Source organism: Myxine glutinosa, chromosome 7 (genome assembly GCF_964187855.1).
Source record: "Myxine glutinosa chromosome 7, kmMyxGlut1.1, whole genome shotgun sequence".
NCBI lineage: Eukaryota > Metazoa > Chordata > Myxini > Myxiniformes > Myxinidae > Myxine > Myxine glutinosa.
Window position 1 is genome coordinate 173,412,808 of NC_136267.1, and position 19,329 is coordinate 173,432,136.

The 19,329-nt window shown below is 43.0% G+C and overlaps 2 protein-coding genes across 3 annotated transcripts in view; one reads left to right on the plus strand and one right to left on the minus strand.

The window, feature by feature from the left end:
- The window catches only part of LOC137431845 (RNA-binding motif, single-stranded-interacting protein 1), a 400,729-nt gene that overhangs the window by 188,371 nt on the left and 193,029 nt on the right, over positions 1–19,329 (minus strand). The gene's annotated exons all lie outside the window — the stretch shown is intronic.
- LOC144893034 (uncharacterized) overlaps positions 8,286–19,329 on the plus strand; it is a 296,542-nt gene continuing 285,498 nt past the window's right edge. The window contains exon 1 of the mRNA XM_078782567.1: positions 8,286–12,562. Within this exon, the coding sequence (XP_078638693.1) occupies positions 8,313–11,054 (2,742 nt within the window). The 5' untranslated portion in view covers positions 8,286–8,312 and the 3' untranslated portion in view covers positions 11,055–12,562. The remainder of the gene's footprint in view (positions 12,563–19,329) is intronic.

Here is a 19,329-nt window from a genome sequence, read left to right on the forward strand (position 1 = left end):
ATTTGGTGAATTATAGTAAGATGAAATGAAGAATATCACAGCTGAGCAAAACGAAAAACTAATAAATCAGCTGGAGAGGAATTATCGGATAAACATTTGTACATAGACATTAGATTTGCCAGCATGATCGGTCTTTTAACGTCACCGTAACCCCATCCATTGCTGCCTGTTTTCCTCAAAGCTGTGCAGCTCAGCCATCTTTGGCAAAGCAAACTCAGCAAAGCAACAATGGCGGATGATGATTTGCCCTGCACATATAATCTTCAGGATGGGAAACAGCTTTGTCGAGTAATCGGTCTTGGCACAAGCGTATGATCCAATCAGATTATGTAGTACGCAAGTATAATTGAGCAAGTCACATACCGAGGTAATTTCCCCTCCATAAAATTTGGCAGCCATATACCTTCTGTTTCATTATCCCCCATGAGGTCAGAGTACAGGGAAAATGTACAAAGGAGTCATTGCCAAAAATGTAAATGATCCAAGAAATCCAAGCACATTTAGTTTTCATAAGATAGTCTGATTGAGCTTATAACTGCAAAAAATAAAAAATAAATGAGAAGGCACACAAATCATCACAAACCCCGACGATGGTTTATACAATCACTTGTGGCTAACAAGGTGGAGGGTGCATGACTGTTGGTCAAATCTTAATGCTTCCTCAAAATTCACGAGAAGTACTTTACTTTGTACAGACACACAAATGCCTGTCGACTGCCCTTTGGGTATGTCCTCGATTACAAATAAATATGTTCCATATGCATTGAAGATTTTATTACATGCTCTGCAGTTTGAGGTTATACCACTACATGAGTGAGAGAAGAACAACTTAAAAAAAAAACCCCCAAAAAAACAAACAATGTATAATATATACTGTACATATACAGTCACGTGAAAAAGTAAGTACACCCCATGTAAAGTTTTGACTTTTTCAATATATTTCAACATACAGCTATTTGATCTTCATTTCAACAATGTTGATAGATAAAGGTGATATAATATAACAAATATCATGAAACATTTACATTTTGTAGTCCATTGTATAATTTAAATAAACATAAATGTAAATTTCGCATGTGGAAAAAGTAAGTAATGAGTAAATGTAATGAGTAATGAGTAAAAAGTAAGTAAGTAATGAGTTAGTTATGAAAAAGTAAGTAATAAAAAAGTAAGTAAGTAAGTAATTTAAATAATGACCCTCATAATGAAATCCTTCAGTTCTCATGGTTAGACATTTATTTACTGCTGTCTATAGTCACTCAAGAGGCTTCTGGCAGGGAAAACAACAACAAAATTCTGATGCCATGCCTGACATCTGAACAACGTTTAAGGGCAATTGGGATGCTTGAGGCTGGTGTAAGCCAGCAAACAATTGCCCAACGTCTTGGTGGCTCACAGCCTGCAATTTCCAGCCTGGCCAGGCGTTACGGTGAAACTGGAACTGTGAATGATGGTCCACGAAGAGGAGACCACGGGTAACCACCCCAAACCAAGACTACTGGATTGTGCTGCAGCATCTTCATGATCGTTTCCGCCCTGCGACACAAACAGCTGCAGTGACAAAAGGTCACCACAACAACCGCATCAGTGTCTCTACTGTGCGGAGGCGCTTGAGAAGTCGGGGCCTGGTGGCAAGACGTCCTTGCAGAGGTCCAGTGCTGAACGCAGTGCATCGGCGAAACAGACTAAGATGGTGTCTGCAGCATCGCCGCTGGACACATCAACATTGGAGTGCAGTCTTGTTCAGCAATGAGTCCAGATTTTGCCTCCATGCTGCCTGCTGATGGGCGTCAACGAGTATGGCGCAGAGGTGGCGAAAGGTATGCATCATGCTGTACTCGCCAGATCAATCGTTGGGGAGGACCCAGTGTGATGGTATGGGCTGGCATTTCCACCCATTTCAGCACACCTCTGGTCGTCATCGAAGGCAATCTCTCTCGTCAGCGTTATGTCAATGAAGTTTTGAGACCTCATCTGCTGCCATTTCTCCAGGCTCATCCTGACATCACAGTTTTCCAGCAGGACAACGCTCGACCCCATGCTGCTCGCCTGACCACCAACTTCCTCCAGGAACAGGGTGTTGAAGTGATGCCTTGGATGCCTTATCCCCCTGTCCTCAATCCCATTGAGCATTTATAGGATGAACTTGGTCGACGTCTTGCATCGAGGAGATCAACGGCTGTCAATCGGCAAATGCTCATTCAAGGCTTGCAGGAGGAGTGGGACAGACTTCCCCAGGACCGCATCATATGCCTGGTACAGAGCATGCGTCGGAGGTGTACAGCCTGCATTACAGCTCAGGGAGGACACACACGATAATGAGGACTGCTGTCATTCTGTCCTTGACTGTTAGGAGTGTTGTGTCCATTCCTGTGTCGTTTTGTTTTGACTGTATTCAGGTGTGCCTTTGTGTTGCAGTGTTGTGACTTTTGTTGCACCACACCTTGTGATGTTCATGCTTTTTGTTTTTTTGTGATTGAGGCAACCTCTTGTTTATTGACATGTGTTTCGTAAAGATAGCTGAACTTTACCTGTGTTCAAATATTTTTCATTTTTGCATGGAGGATTTCAATGAGTGTCCTTCTTAAGATTTGATAAGTTTATTTTGATCTTGAGCATATATGTATATGTGTGTGTGTGTGTGTGTGTGTGTGTGTGTGTGTGTGTGTGTGTGTGTGTGTGTGTGTGTGTATATATATATATATAATTATATATATATATATATATATATATACATATATATATATATATATATATATATATATATATATATATATATATATATATACATATATATATATATATATATATATATATATATATATATATATATACATATATATATATATATATATATATATATATATATATATATATATATACATATATATATATATATATACATATATATACATATATATATATATTTATATATATATATATGTATGTATATATATATATATATATACAGTGCATTCAGAAAGTATTCAGACCCCTTCACTTTTTTCACATTTTGTTATGTTGCAGCCTTGTGCTGAAATCGTTTAAATTCATTTTTTCCCCTCATCAATCTATGCTCAATACCCCATAATGAGAAAGAGAAAACAGGATTTTAGAAAGTTTTGCAAATTTATCAAAAAGAAAAAACTGAAATATCACATTGACATCAGTATTCAGACCCTTAACTCAGTACTTAGTTGAAGCACCTTTGGCAGCGATTACAGCCTCAAGTCTTCTTGGGTATGACGTGACAAACTTTGCACACCTGGATTTGGGGATTTTCTGCCATTCTTCTCTGCAGATCCTCTCAAGCTCTGTCAGGTTGGATGGGGACCGTCTGTGGACAGCCATTTTCAGGTCTCTCCAGAGATGTTCGATTGGGTTCAAGTCAGGGCTCTGGCTGGGCCACTCAAGGACCTTCACAGAGTTGTCCTTAAGCCACTCCTGCGTTGTCTTGGCTGTGTGCTTAGGGTCATTCTCCTGTTGGAAGGTGAACCTTCGGCCCAGTCTTGAGGTCCTGAGCACTCTGTTTCAGGTTTTCATTAAGGATATCTCTGTACTTTGCTCCGTTCATTCTTCCCTCAACCCTGACCAGTCCCCCAGTCCCTGCTGCTGAAAATACCCCCACAGCATGATGCTGCCAGCATCATGCTTCACCGTTGGGATGGTATTGGGCAGGTCATGAGCGGTGCCTGGTTTCCTCCAGACATGACGCTTAGAATTGAGGCCAAACATATCAATCTTGGTTTCATCAGACCACAGAATCTTGTTTCTCACAGTCTGAGAGTCCTTTAGGTGCTTTTTTGCAAACTCCAAGCGGGCTTTCATCCCAGCGGGCACACGACGTTGTTTCAACATCGAATAACGGTTGGAATGAAGTCGCGACGTCGGACAACCAAAACCCAACCTGAGACCAAAAACCCAACCTGAGACCAATACCTACATCAAAACCCGACAGTCATTCAACGTTGTTTCACCGTTGGCAACTTGGCTTGATTTTTTAATCGAATAAATGACATTGTTTCAATGTTGGTTGTTCGACCCTACATCGACGTTGAAAGTGTGACATTGTATAAACGTTTATTCGACGTTGGAAAATGTATCAATGTTGGAAAAACGACGTTTATTCAACATTGGAAAAATGACTGATCCAATTTGCAAATCCAACTAGTTTTCAACCTCGGGTCCACGTCGAATCTTGACGTTCATTCAACATGGATCCAATGTCTGTGTGCCTACTGGGATGTGTCTTTCACTGAGGAGAGGCTTCCGTCTGGCCACTTTGCCATAAAGCCCAGATCGGTGGAGTGTTGCAGTGATGGTTGTCCTTCTGGAAGTTTCTCCCATCTCGACACAGGATCTCTGGAGCTCAGCGAGAGTGACCATCGGGTTCTTGGTTACCTCTCTTACCAAGGCCCTTCTCCACAGATTGCTCAGTTTGGCCAGGCGGCCAGCTCTCGGAAGAGTCCTGGTTGTTCCAAACTTGTTCCTTTTAAGAATTATGGAAGCCACTGTGCTCCTGGGAACCTTCAATGCAGCAGAATTTTTTTTGTAGGCTTCCCCAGATCTGTGCCTCGACACAATCCTGTCTTTGAGCTCTGCGGGCAGTTCCTTCAACCTCATGGCTTAGTTTTTGCTCTGATATGCATTGTCAGCTGTGAGACCTTATATAGACAGGTGTGTGCCTTTCCAAATCATGTCCAATCAATTGAATTTACCACAGGTGGACTCCAATCAAGGTGTAGAAACATCTCAAAAATGATCAAGAGAAATGGGAGGCACCTGAGCTAAATTTCAAGTGTCATAGCAAAGGGTATGAATACTTATGTCAATGTGATATTTCAGTTTTTTCTTTTTAATAAATTTGCAAAACTTTCTGAAATCCTGTTTTCTCTTTGTCATTATGGGGTATTGAGTGTAGATTGATGAGGGAAAAAATGAATTTAAACGATTTCAGCATGAGGCTGCAACATAGCAAAATGTGAAAAAAGTGAAGGGGTCTGAATACTTTATGAATGCACTTTGTGTGTATGTATGTGTGTGTGTGTGTATGTATATATATATATATATATATATATATATATATATATATATATATATATATATATATATGTATATATATATATATATATACATATATATATATCTATATATATATATATATATATATATATATATATATATATATATATATATATATATATATATATACAGAATGTACATTGTACATTATTGTCTCCTTGATGTCAAATGCAGTCAAGTCTGCCATGTTAGTAATACACCTGATTTATTGTGGCCTTTCTCCCAAAGCTGCCTTTCCTTCTGTCCTTATATTGTTTACCCATTGCTGTTGTCACTGCACATATCTCGTCTGTGAATAACCTTGTTTTCTGTTCTAATCCTCCACGACTGCTGCTTTTGTCGCCTGCCACAAAACTCCCTTGCCACCTGAAGCACTTCTTTTGTTGAGATTGAAATGCCACCTCAAGGTCCCCAATGTGCCCCTTTGGTACTGCAAATCTGTTTCCAATTTCTCATTGGTATTCCTCCCTACAGGGCTGGGAGTCCAGTATCCCACATTCAGTTCTTCCCTCTCCCACTGCCCTATTATTGCTTTTTGGCTTTTACTTGTCTCATGCTTCTTCCGGTTTTCCTGGTATTCATTTGTTATGACATTGTTTTTTTTTAAAATAAAATGATCTCTTCTCGTTTCAAAAAGTAATTTTAAATCGAATCCACATTTAATATATCACACATGATCTGGTGTTGGCTTAGCGGTTAAGGTGCCGGCTTGGGATCCTGGGATCCTGGGTTCCTTAGCGGTTAGGGTGCCGGCTTGGGATCCTGGGTTCCTTTAGCGGTTAGGGTGCCGGCTTGGGATCCTAGGATCCTGGGTTAGATTCCCGTCGATCGCTGAATTAACACCAGGTGGGTTGACTCAGCCTGTCATCCTTCTGAGGTCGGCAAATTGAGCAGCAGTTCACTGGTAATTCCCTGTGTGTCGCACGAGGCGACTAACAGGGTTGGTGGCAGGAAGGGCATCCGGCCATAAAACATTGCTTCAAAAAGGGGACCAAGGTTCCCGAAAAAAGGCCAACCCCTGCTCTGCGGGGAAAAATGGCCTCTAAAGGTGGTTCATTCACATGATCATTTTTCTGAGGGTCTTACTGCCTGATATAATTGTTGGACTGTTTCCTCTTCTTCATGTTATCACAAATCCAGAAAAAGCAACAATATTTTTGGAAGTTGGACCCTCAAAAGAGCACAAGATGAAAGCTTAAAGTTCGAGATCATTTTCAGAAAGAAAAAAAACATTTTTCCAGATAAGTTACAATGCACATGACTAATTAAATGGCAGCCATTCAGAAAGGAAAACAAACAAACACAAGTGAAGTTACCTACTGTATTGTACTTTGAAGAAAGCGAAAAAAAACGGGTGCCACTTAGAATGCAATGAAGAACAACCGCTTAGCAAGCGTAGTGAAGAATGGAGGTAGTTATGGGGAATTTTTTTTGAAAACAGAATCCTGGTTATAGTGTGGGACACAACATTATATACTGGTGAGTTGCAATGTCAAATGATGGGGGAGGAGGTGGTAAGAGTTTCCAGTTATTTGCTATAAAATATGTTTAACATGCCACAGAATTTGAAATTGCAAGGCAGAATGTGACTTTGTTGTGGATTGCAAAAATGCTTTGCCGTGTAGCGACTTGTAGTTTTACTTGCATCATTTTCTACATGAATAGACGGTGCAGGCAGAATCAATTCACTAAGCTTGTTCCTCACATACGTACACTCTGCTAGCAAACGTTCAGTTATAGTGCAGCGGCATAGCAAAATTTTAAGAAGAATTGTGCATTTTGTGATGGAAGCACCAAATTTGGCACAATGATAGAATGTTATATTTAGAACATTTTCAGATATGGAACCACTTTGAAATTCACCCAAGGTCGCCGCCATATTGGATTTCAAAATGGCGGCTTTAAAAATCTGTAACCCTTAGGGGGGGTGGCGGAAACAAATCCTACAGGCACAATTATTGCCCCATTCACCCTATATCTTTTCTAACATCAGTAGACACATTACAGCGGCGATTCTGAGCTCAAGGGAACATCTAGGGGTCTGGGGAGTGAAAAATTTGAAAATTTCGGCCAAAAATACCCCTAAAAGAGGTCATTTGGTGTCAAATTTCAGGGGGGGTCGTGTATTGTCCTGTAGATAAAACATGCTGGTCCGTTGATTAACCCCTAATTAAACGACTTTTTTGTTTGTTTGCTCCATCCAGGTTTCAATCATGTCGAAGCAGTTCAAGTTAGTTCATGTTACCAAGCATGTAACTTCAACGCCAAAGACGCCACTGGACTGGGAACTCTGTGTTCTGTGTCAAGTTGATATAGGAGAGTCCCTACAGTGTCCTGCTGTCACGAAAAGAACTGATGCAGGTGCTGGATACAAGACACTTGAAGAAAATCTATCAGCATTCAATAAACTAGGCAAGCTGCCACAAGACGTGGACTTGCAACGACTGGATGAAGGCCAAGGGATAGCTGCCACTCTAGCTGCCCACCAAGCCAAGTGGCACAAGTCATGCAGGGTGAAATATAACACTACCAAGCTACAGCGGGTACAGAAGAGAAGTCATCCAGAGGGAAGCCCTATCCCCAGTACAATCACAGATAAGTACAAGCTTACTAGGTCTCAGGCAGCTTGTGTTGATAGCATATGCGACAATTTGTGCTTCTTCTGCCAGCAAGAGCTTGGTTTGGAGTTTCATCAAGCAGCGACATTGGAACTAGATAAACACGTTCGCAAGGCTGCAGAGTTTCTTCAGGATACCACTTTGTTAGCCCAACTGAGTGCTGGGGACATGGTCGCAAGAGAGGCCAAGTACCATAAGAAATGTTTGACATCCCTATACAACCGCGTGAGGGCAGCAAAAAAGCTTGCTGAGCAAAGCCAGAGCACGGTAGATGTCATTTCAGCAATAGTCCTTGCTGAACTGGTAACGTACATAGAGGAAACTGCTAAAGAAGAAGACACTGCTCCTGTATTCAAGATGGCAGACCTCACCAAGCTCTACACAATGAGAATGGAACAGTTCGGAGTTGTGCTGGAAACACGAGTCCATACAACCAGACTCAAGGAGCGTATCCTGGCACACTTCCCTGATCTGCAGGAGCACAGGCAGGGAAGAGATGTCCTGCTGGTGTTTCAGGAAGACATTGGCAGTGCATTAGCCAAGGCATGTCAACATGATATTGACAGTGATGTTGTGCACCTGGCACGAGCTGCAGGGATTATAAGGAAGGATATGTTCCAGTCATCTCAGCCTTTCAATGGGTCCTTCTCAAACAAATGTCAAGAAGAGTCTGTGCCACAACTGCTGCTGACAATGGTCTCCATGATTTTAGAGGGCGCAGGCATCAAAGATCAGGCATGTCAGTCATCGGCATCGGCGTCTGTGACAATAGCTCAACTTCTCAAATACAACAGTGTGAAGCATGAGAGGAGAGGTGCAGGCACAGACGTACGACACAGCATTAGTCAAGAGACTCCTTTGCCAATATATCTTGGCTTGATGCTTCAAGCCCATACGAGAAAGAGGGAACTGGTTGACACATTATCTGGACTAGGGATCAGCATTGCCTATGATAGAGTGCTACGGATCTCTGCAGAGCTGGGGAACGGGGTCTGTCAGCGCTTTCGGGCGGAGAAGGTGGTCTGTCCCCCAAAGCTCCGCGGTGGAGTGTTCACCACATCAGCTGTGGATAATATAGACCACAATCCCAGTTCCACGACAGCACACGACTCCTTCCACGGAACTGGTATTTCATTGATACAACATCCAGACTATGACAATCAAGGCACAGACCGAGGTATTGTCATCATCGGGGGTGTCTCAAATGTCAAGACTGTGGAGGACCTTCCACGGTATTACACAGATGTACAACCAGTTAGTTCACTTGCCAAAAGCCACCCTGTACCAGCTGGAACCCAGGCGTCGCTGCAGAGGAATCCTGCACAAGCTGAACTGGATAAAGAGAAGAGGTGGCTCCAGACTGTGAAGGATGCATGTGACAGTGGTGACACACAGAATCCAGGAAACATTTCTTGGGCTGCACATCACGCAGAGAACCAATCGGCCAAGGATACTAGTATCACAGTCACACCCACTGCCTTGCTTCCCCTCTTCCATGACCAAGCCCACTCAGTGCCAATGATCCGCCATGCCATGGATGTCGTGAAAGCAGCGATCAATGAGCTAAACCCTGGACAGATACCCGTCGTCACACTGGACCAACCACTTTATGCGATCGCCAAGCAGGTGCAATGGAACTGGCCAGACACACATGGTGAAGATCTCTTTGTGGTCATGCTGGGTGGTCTACACACAGAGATGGCAGCTTTGAAGACAGCAGGAGACTGGCTGCAAGACAGCGGTTGGACACAGGCATTGGTTCAGGCAGAGATAGCAACAGCTGGCACAGCAGACTCCTTCTTGCGTGCAGCTCACGTCAGCCGTACAAGACGCGCCCACCAAGTAACTGTTGCTGCCCTACACATACTGCAGCATCGTGCATATGACATATACAACGAAAGAGCAACTGCAAGAGATGAGGAACCATTGGAGTTCGAGGCATGGTGTGACCAGAGAGCAGCGGCATGTCCACAGTTTCAGTACTGGGCCACTGTACTTAACCTGGAGCTCTGTATACTCCTCTACATACGTTCACTGAGAGAGTCCAACTTCACGCTGTACATGGACACCCTACCAGAGCTAGCTGCATGGTTCGCTGCATTGGACCATATCCACTATGCTCGCTGGTTACCAGTCCACATCAGGGACATGGTTGGCATTGCAGAGAAACACCCAGATGTTGCTGCCAAGTTCCATGCGGGGCACTTCACATCCAAGAAGACTAGGCATGCTTTCTCCGCCATCTCCCTAGACCAGGCTCATGAACAAAACAATGCCACGGCCAAAGGCGATGGCGGGGCAGTGGGCCTAACTGAAAATCCAAGTGCCCTTCGACGGTGGATGGTGGCTGGCCCCGAAGTTGCTCGGGTCATCACAGAATTTGAGACCTCACAGCAACTGCGCCAAAGGGGAGAGCACACCCACCACCATGAGCAAACCGACAGTGTGCAGAAGAAGTTCGTCCAAGATGTCCGTGCACTGACAACAGTCATCGAAGAGATGGGCAGCCCCTTTGAAGAAGAAAGCACAGATTTGCTGGTCCTGGGCACACTGGAGATCTTGGGCCCAGCTGTTGTAGATACTGTGCGTACAGCTGTACAGATTGGGAGAGATCAGTTCCATTCATTTGAGAAGGAACGTCTGGCAGACAGATCCAAGCCACTCAATGATGTCATCAAACGCAACAAACTCCCGTTGTTTTCATCCATCAAGGTCAAAGCTGCCCAGAAGAGCAAACAACAAGTAGCCTCTGCAAAGAGTGATTCAGAGCTCTTCTCCAGACTATACATCGCATGCCAAACCAGAGATGGGGGTCTCGAGCAGTTCTTCAAACATGAGAACAGCGCACATCCGCCAGCACTCTCGCAAAATGGACAGCTCCGCTTTGGTTCCAAAGCTGACTTGTTGCAGCCCTTAGAACAGCTTGTCGAAACAAAGTCGGACCCACCACAAGTATCTTCTGTGATCCTCGATGGAGCTGTAATAGTTCAAATGCTGAGCCCAGGCCAGACCAAAACATTTCTTGACTATGCCACAAAAGTATTCGTTCCATACATTATGTCACAGCTTCAACATCGATCTCGTCTCGATCTAGTGTGGGACCGCTATGCAAAGTCAGGCAGCCTGAAGGCAACTGCAAGGACCAACAGAGGCAAGGGAATACGCAGACGTGTCACTGGCTCTGCCCTCCTACCAGGCAACTGGCACAGTTTCCTCCGTGTCGACGAGAACAAGGAGGAACTCTTCAGCTTTCTGTCTAAGCAGGTCACGGAGTCCATCGATGTGCCAGACAAACAGCTGATTGCTACTGACGGTGAACAGGTAATGTGCATGATGTATGTTAGTGTGTGTTAGTGAAAGTGTGTGTATGTGTCTGGGTGGTGAGAGTGGGTGCGTGCCTGCTTGTGTGTTTGAGAGTGTGTGTACAATCTTCTGTGGTTTCAGTACATATTATACAATGTATTATTGATTTATGCTGTTGTAGAGTAAATTCTTACCCACATATGTGTAATCTTTTCATCTATCTATAATTCCAGTAATCTCTGTGTGTATGTATGTATGTATGTATGTATGTATGTATGTATGTTTGTATGTTTGTATGTCTGTATGTCTGTGACCGCTGTTTCTCGACAACCACGGGTCCGATATACTTTAAACTTGCCAGGTATATTGCTGGGGACCCGAGGATGTGCCTTTTCAAGGTTTCATATTAATCGGACAAGTAGTTACCGAGCTATGTCCAAAAAACGATTCAACCAATCAGAGAGCAGCGAGCTATCACGTGTGCCGAACGTGCCGAACAGACTCTGCCTCGGACGGCACATTTGAGAGCGTATTCATTTATTTCACGTTGGCAAACTATGTTGGCGTTCAACTATGTTTTAAAACTAATTAAAACTAATTTGCGATTCATCGTAACTGCGATTTGCGACCTTCCGGACAGTGAAGACTTCACTTCCGGCAGCCAATCACAGAACGCGTTGTTGCGTAGGCGTGGCCGATGTGAGAGCGAGCCGACAGCCGAGCCGAGCGCGTGCGCCATTACGGTTCGTAATTCGATTTCTTCCGGAGAAAATAATAATTTCTCGATTTCTTATGCGCATTATAATCTCCCAGAGCGAAGGGCGGAAGCGAAGAGCGTTGTTTTTTTTGTTTACGGGCGTACGGGCGGGGTAGAGCGTACGGGTAGCGTTTTTTTTTTTTTTTGGCAAGGAACGGGCACCCACGTACGGGCATGCCCTAGTATAATTTAATTTTGATTATATAATCCCGATTTGTATTATCTATTCGGAATAATATTTTGTATTGTATATATAATCTTTAGCTGTCCACGGTACACTCCCTCAAATTGTTAAGAAAGGCCTATTGGCCATAGTGTTCTTGAATTGCTTTTTTCTTTCCTATGGGATATGGGATTATCAGTTGCTTATGTACATTAAAACATATTTCAATACAACCATTCAATTCATTGACCTCAGAAATGTACATCTAGACACCAGAATCAAGTATCTAGCTGGCATAGAACCAGAGATATCGGTCAGCAGATTTTCGGAAGCCGCCATCTTGGAATCCAATATGGCGTCAGTAAATCAACTTCTAAGTAGAACCATTCAATTCCTTGACCTCAAGTTTGTACATCCAGACACTAAAATCAAGGCTGTAGCTGGTATAGAACCAGAAATATTTGTAATTAAAGATTTTTAAGCCACCATTTTGAAATCCAATATGGCGGCCACATTGGGGTGAATTCCAAAGTGGTTCCATATCTGAAAATGTTCTCCATATAATATTCTATCATTCTGCCAAATTTGGTGCTTCCATCACAAAATGCACAATTGGTTTGCTATGCCGCTGCACTATTAGTGGGGCATGGTTTAAAACCAGGAACAACCAATCAATCTCCCAGTACGAGAGGACAAACACGAGTGTGAAGAAGAAGAGGGTTTTTACGCGGACTTTCTTCTCTCGAGGGGTTTGGAGCTAAAAGGCGTCATAATGTGGAGCAGATCACTTTTTGATAGTGGAATATTCATTTTGTTTTAACCTCCGCTCTGGTCACTCGGAAGCATGGTATTTTCGGTCTCCTGAAAAATCAACATTTCAAGATGGGTTTACCCACCAAGGGCTTTGAGCAGCTTCTGCGGAGCATTGGCTGCATCTCAGTGGAACGTCCACCTTTACTCCTGTTTCTCCACTTTCGTCAAGCATAACGGAATCGGAGGATTCCCAGCAAGCAATGAACCACCGTATGACCTCACGTGAGTAGAAATTCACACACGCATAATTTCTACAGTAGGTTGTGTGAAGTTGGGAGTTTAGGAAAGACTTTTTTGGAGTTAAATATATCCAGTCAGTCCCTGGTATTAGAATATAACTTAGAAATGTGGATTTCTTCTTCGTTCCTATGCAGTATATGCACAAGGCTGTGGGTAGCATCATGAGCTGAGGGGCGTGGTTGTGCCGCTGATGCAATGGCCTCGACTGGTTAGGGCAGGTATTTGGAATTTGTTCATGGGTCGACGAGAGCTCGCATTATCTTTGCGAAGGACACCATGGGATCTTTACCATCCACCAACGAATGCTGGAAGACAGGGTGCCCGCTTAAGGTCCATCTGAGGGATTGAACACGCATTGATGAATCACCCTTCCTGTGAAACACCCAGATGACAGTTTATAGCTGGGTCAGGATTCAAACCCAGGCGAGACAGCTTGCAGGTGAGTGTCTGCTCCTCTTGGCCATCCTGCCAGCCCTGGAAATTTGGACTATTCAGGACAGATAATATCTGGCAATCTCTTTGAAAACATTATGAGGGAGTATTCAAGAAACAGGATCTCAAGAAAACTGAGGGTGATTCGATAAAAAAAATGGATGGTTGGGAAGGTGGTCTTTCACGAATGATAGCACGACACTTACCTTGTTTAAATCTCCTGAACTTTGATTCTAATGAGCTTACGATTTTCTCGAGTCAGTTGTCAACAATCCATTATTTCCATGTCGTGAGAATGATTAATCTGATGCGAAAATACAATTGTGGCCTATTTGGTACTGTTTGATAAAAGTAAAACCATCTTCATGATGCTAAGGGGCATATTAATGAGGATAAAAAGGGCATTTACATGATGCAGAAACGTTATTCATTTAAAAGGCTACTATCTATGGTGCTCGTAACTGATGGAATATACACTGGAAGATGCCATCAACAACTTCTTATTAAATGGAAAAATACACCTGTGCAGCAAGTGCAGAGATGAGCTTGAATTTCACAGGAGGTGAACTTAGTCCTGCCTTGGATGCCCTAATTTGTCAAACGAATAAGATTGCTATGGAGACATGATGCCAAACTCCTTTTGAGGCTCAGGAACTTAATCAATTGTTGTGATAGAAAAAGCTTATACAATTAATATTCCAATTAGGACAATTGTTCATATGAGATTAGGACCTTAGAAAGCTTTATAAAAGAGACTATTATGGATTTTTCTACCTTCATTAAAATTAGATGCAAAGAGAATTGTCTTGAACGTTTTGGGTTGTTTTTTTTTTTGAGCGAATTGAACGTTTTGCACCTCATGTTTACATGAGCAATATTTGACAACTTACATGAAGAATATATGAATCCAGAGTGAAGGAAATGCTAAAGAGAACAATGTGGAGATGCCAGTTTGGAAAACCAATAATGGGCATCCTTATATTTATTACAAGCACATCGGGTCGAGTGGATGGATTGTTTGAGCCATTGAGTACATGGGCTAGTGTATACTCGTACATGATTGAAAAGGGGATGGGGGCTGGAGGGTTATATAAGTACAAATAATGGCAGTAAATAAATTATATATGAAGAACGCATATGATGTATGTTCTCCATATTTTTTTCATTAAATATATATATATACAGTCATGTGAAAAAGTAAGTACACCCCATGTAAAGTTTTGCCTTTTTCAACATATTTCAACATACAGCTATTTGATCTTCATTTCAACAATATTGATAGATAAAGGCGATATAATATAACAAATATCATGAAACATTTACATTTTGTAGTCCATTGTATAATTTAAATAAACATAAATGCAAATTTCGCATGTGGAAAATGTAAGTACACCCTTGGCTCTAAAAGGTGGTATTGCCCCCTTTGGCAGAAACAACCTCAAGTAGGCGTTTCTTATAACTGTCTACCAGTCTCTGACATCGACTGGGAGAAATTTTTGCCCACTCCTCCATGCAGAATTCTTTCACCTGAGCGATGGTTGAGGGGTTTCTTGCATGCACAGCTCGTTTCAAATCCCCCCACAACATCTCGATGGGATTTAGGTCCGGGCTTTGACTTGGCCATTCCAGAACCCTCCATTTTTTCTTTTCAGCCATTCCTTGGTGGATTTACTGGTATGTTTAGGGTCATTGTCATGTTGGAAGGTCCACCTTCGGTTGAGCTTCAACTTTCCGACAGATGGCCTCACATTATCCTCAAGCACCCTCTGGTACAATGAAGAATTCATAGTGGATTCTATGATGGTGAGCTGCCCAGGCCCTGATGCAGCAAAGCTGCCCCAAACCATAATATTTCCACCACCATGCTTTACAGTTGGTATCAGGTTCTTGTGGTCAAATGCTGTCTTTGGTTTTCGCCAAACATGTTTTCTGGTACTGTGGCCAAATAGTTCTACCTTTGACTCATCTGTCCAGAGCACATTGTTCCAGAAGTGCTGGTCTTTGCCTCGGTGTTCATTGGCAAATTTTATTCTTGCCCTGATGTTCTTTCTGGACAGCAAAGGTTTCCTCCTGGCACACCTCCCATGTAGATCAAATTTGTGCGCCTCTTTCTAATGGTAGACTCGTGCACTTTGACATCAACAGTGGCAAGAGCTACCTGTAGGTCCCGTGATGATATTCTGGGGTTCTTAGAGACTTCTTTCAGCATCTTGCCATCTGCTCTCGGGCTGAACTTGCTGGGGCAGTCTGGCCTGAACAAGTTGGCAGTTGATTGGAATCTTCTCCACTTGTCGATGATCTTCCAGACAGTCGAATGATTGATTTCAAATTGTTTGGAGAGCTTTTTAAATCCCTCCCCAGACTCGTAGGCATCTATAACCTTCTTTCTGAAGGCCTCAGAGAGCTCTTTAGATCTAGGCATGGTGACGCCACACACTTGAACAACAAAGAGCAAACCAAACTAAATGTCTGAGGTTTAAATAAGACAGGTTCCTCCAAGATCCTCTCCAATGATGTTCTCATAATTTGCACCTGAGCTGGTGCACCTGATTCCAATTTTAGGTATTTGAAGTAGTTATAAATGTAAGGGTGTACTTACTTTTTCCACATGCGAAATTTGCATTTATGTTTATATAAATTATACAATGGACTACAAAATGTAAATGCTTCATGATATTTGTTATATAAAATCACCTTTATCTATCAATATTGTTGAAATGAAGATAAAATAGCTGTATGTTGAAATATGTTGAAAAAGTCAAAACTTTACATGGGGTGTACTTACTTTTTCACGTGACTGTATATATATATATATATATATATATATATAGTATATATATATATATATATATATATATACATACATACACACACACACACACACACACACACACACCACACACACACACACACACACACACACACACACACACACACGAGTATATATATATATATATATATATATATATATATATATATATATATACATACATATATATATATATATATATATACATATATATATATATATATATATATATATATATATATATATATATATATATACATACATATATATATATATATATATATATGTATATATATATATATATATATATATATATATACTCGTGTGTGTGTGTGTGTGTGTGTGTGTGTGTGTGTGTGTGTATATATATATATATATATATATATATATATATATATATATATATATATATCTATATAATCTATTCATATATATATCTATACATATATATATATATATATATATATATCTATTTTGAACGTTTTGCGTTCATATATCTATATATCTATATATATATATACTGTTACGGAACCCAACGTCGGCCTATGGTTCCCCTTCGAGGGGGGATTATGCCCCTCGTCTGTCACTGACCGACGTGGTCCCTGAAGCTGCACCGCGGCCTCCGAAAAGACCGGTGAGCAGCTTCGTTCGCGACCGCGGATAAGATGTTACTGGATTGCCGAGCGGATGGCAGCCGCGGCCCGAACCGTTAACAATGACTAGACCCGATTCTGAACGTTGGCCAAATCGTGCCACAGATATTCAATTTGGAAAAGACAAAGACGACGAAGTGAAGAAGAAGAAGAAGACAAAAAGGGTTTGAAATACGAATATTATTTATTACTATTTAAAGGACCAAAAGAAACCAAGGAAGAAGGAAAGATAATAAAATAAAGACAGAAAGAGGGACGGACCAGAAGGACACAGTGAAAATTCTAGCTTATCTATGCAGTCTTAATTATACCCAGGACAAGACACACGAAACAGACTACGAGCAAACTCACACGAATGGGGAATGAAGGCAGGAACGGATCGCTGGAGGTGGATGGCTTGGCGGGAGAGGAAGGTTCAGCGGGGATCGGTTGGGCTGGAAGCGGACAGCCGCCGTCAACGTTCGAGCTGCGATCGCCAAAACCGCCGCGGTTCCAAACTGCGCGGCGAAGCTCCTCCGGTGCACCGGGCACTCTCCAAAGCTGCTCCGGTCTCTCTCACGTTCCTCTGGTGGAATTCTTAGAACGCAATGGTTCGCTCTCCGTGCTGCCGTGGGGACGTCGGGTGCTTTCTCAGGACTCCTTTCTTAAACGCAACCACCTTGGACTTGGACTCCTCTCTTTCTTGGAACCTATTTCTTTGAACCTTTTTGGACTTCTCTCTTTAACGCAACCTCTCTCTTTAACGCAACCTCTCTCTTTAACGCAACCTTTCTTGGCACTTCTGTCAAAGGCTTCCGCGCGCGCTTTTTATAACGCCGCGGGCGATCAAGCCGCCGGCCTCCAGAACACGCCCATCGGTGAGCTCGCCTCGGCCCTGATTGGTCGGCACGGGCTCTCTGGCTCCACCCTTGATGACGATGGGCGGGCACGCCCTGGATTCGGCGGCTCCCCCCCCCCCTTCTTCTCCAAGCCCACCTCGTGGCTAATGGAGTCGCGGTGAAAACCGCCCAGCAGCTGCGGCGAATGCAGTTGGCAGGAAAGGCTTTGGGAATGGGAATGAAAGGGGATCTATCTATTTGAATTCGGTGCAATGGAGTGTCAATTAATGGAAGACACAGCCTTAACCTACATAGATTAAGGAAATAAACTACCAACAAGCAGGGAATCTATGATTGGCTAACGTGATTGTTTATGACCTAATTACGGGACGCCCTTTTGACCTTTATACACAACTGGAGGAAGGAGGGCGATATTTTCACAACAATAAAAAAACACAATCCTCATATCCACAACAATACACTACATGGCCAAAATATGTGGACACCCGAACATCACACCCGTATTTGCTCGTCGAACATCTCATTCCAAAATCATGGGCACTAATATGGAGTTGGTTCCCCCTTTGCTGCAAAAACAGGCTGCACTCTTCTGGGAAGGCTTTCCACTAGATGTTGAAACATTGCTGCGGCGATTTGCTTCCATTCAGCCACAAGAGCATTAGTGAGGTCGGGCGGGCAATGTTGTTGGGCGATTAGGCCTGGCTCGCAGTCGGCATTCCAATTCATCCCAAAGGTGTTCGATTGGGTTGAGGTCAGGGCTCTGTGCAGACCAGTCAAGTTCTTCCACACCAATCTCGACAAACCATTTCTGAACGGACCTCGCTTTGTGCACGGGGGCACTGTCATGCTGAAACAGGAAAGGGCCTTCCCCAAACTGTTACCACAAAGTTGTAAGCACACAATCGTCTCGAATGTCATTGTATGTTGTACCATTATGATTTCCCTTCATTGGAACTAAGGGGCCGAGCCCGAACCATGAAAAACAGCCCCAGACCATTATTCCTCCTCCACCAAACTTTACAATTGGCACTATGCATTCGGGCAGGTAGCGTTCTCCTGGCATCCGCCAAACCCAGATTCGTCCATCAGACTGCCAGATGGTGAAGCGTGATTCGTCACTCCAGAGAACACTTTTCCACTGCTCCAGAGTCTAATGGCAGAGAGATTTACACCACTCCAACCAACACTTGGCATTGCGCATGGTAATCTTAGGCTTGTGTGCGGCTGCCCGGCCATGGAAACCCATTTCATGAAGCTCCTGACGAACAGTTGTTGTGGTGTCGTTGCTTCCAGTTTCAAACTCGGTAGTGAGTGTTGCAACCCAGGACAGACGATTTTTACTGCGCTTCAGCACTCGGCGTTCCCGTTCTGTGAGCTAGTTTGGCCTACCACTTCACGGCTGAGTTGTTGTTGCTCTAAGACGTTTCCATTTCACAATAACAACGCTTACAGTTCACCGCGGCATCTCTAGCAGGCAGAAATTTGACGAACTGACTTGTTGGAAAGGTGGCATTCTATGACGGTGCCACGTTGAGAGTCACTGAGCTCTTCAGTACGACCCATTCTACTGCCAATGTTTGTCTATGGAGATTTCATGGGTGTGTGCTTGATTATATATAC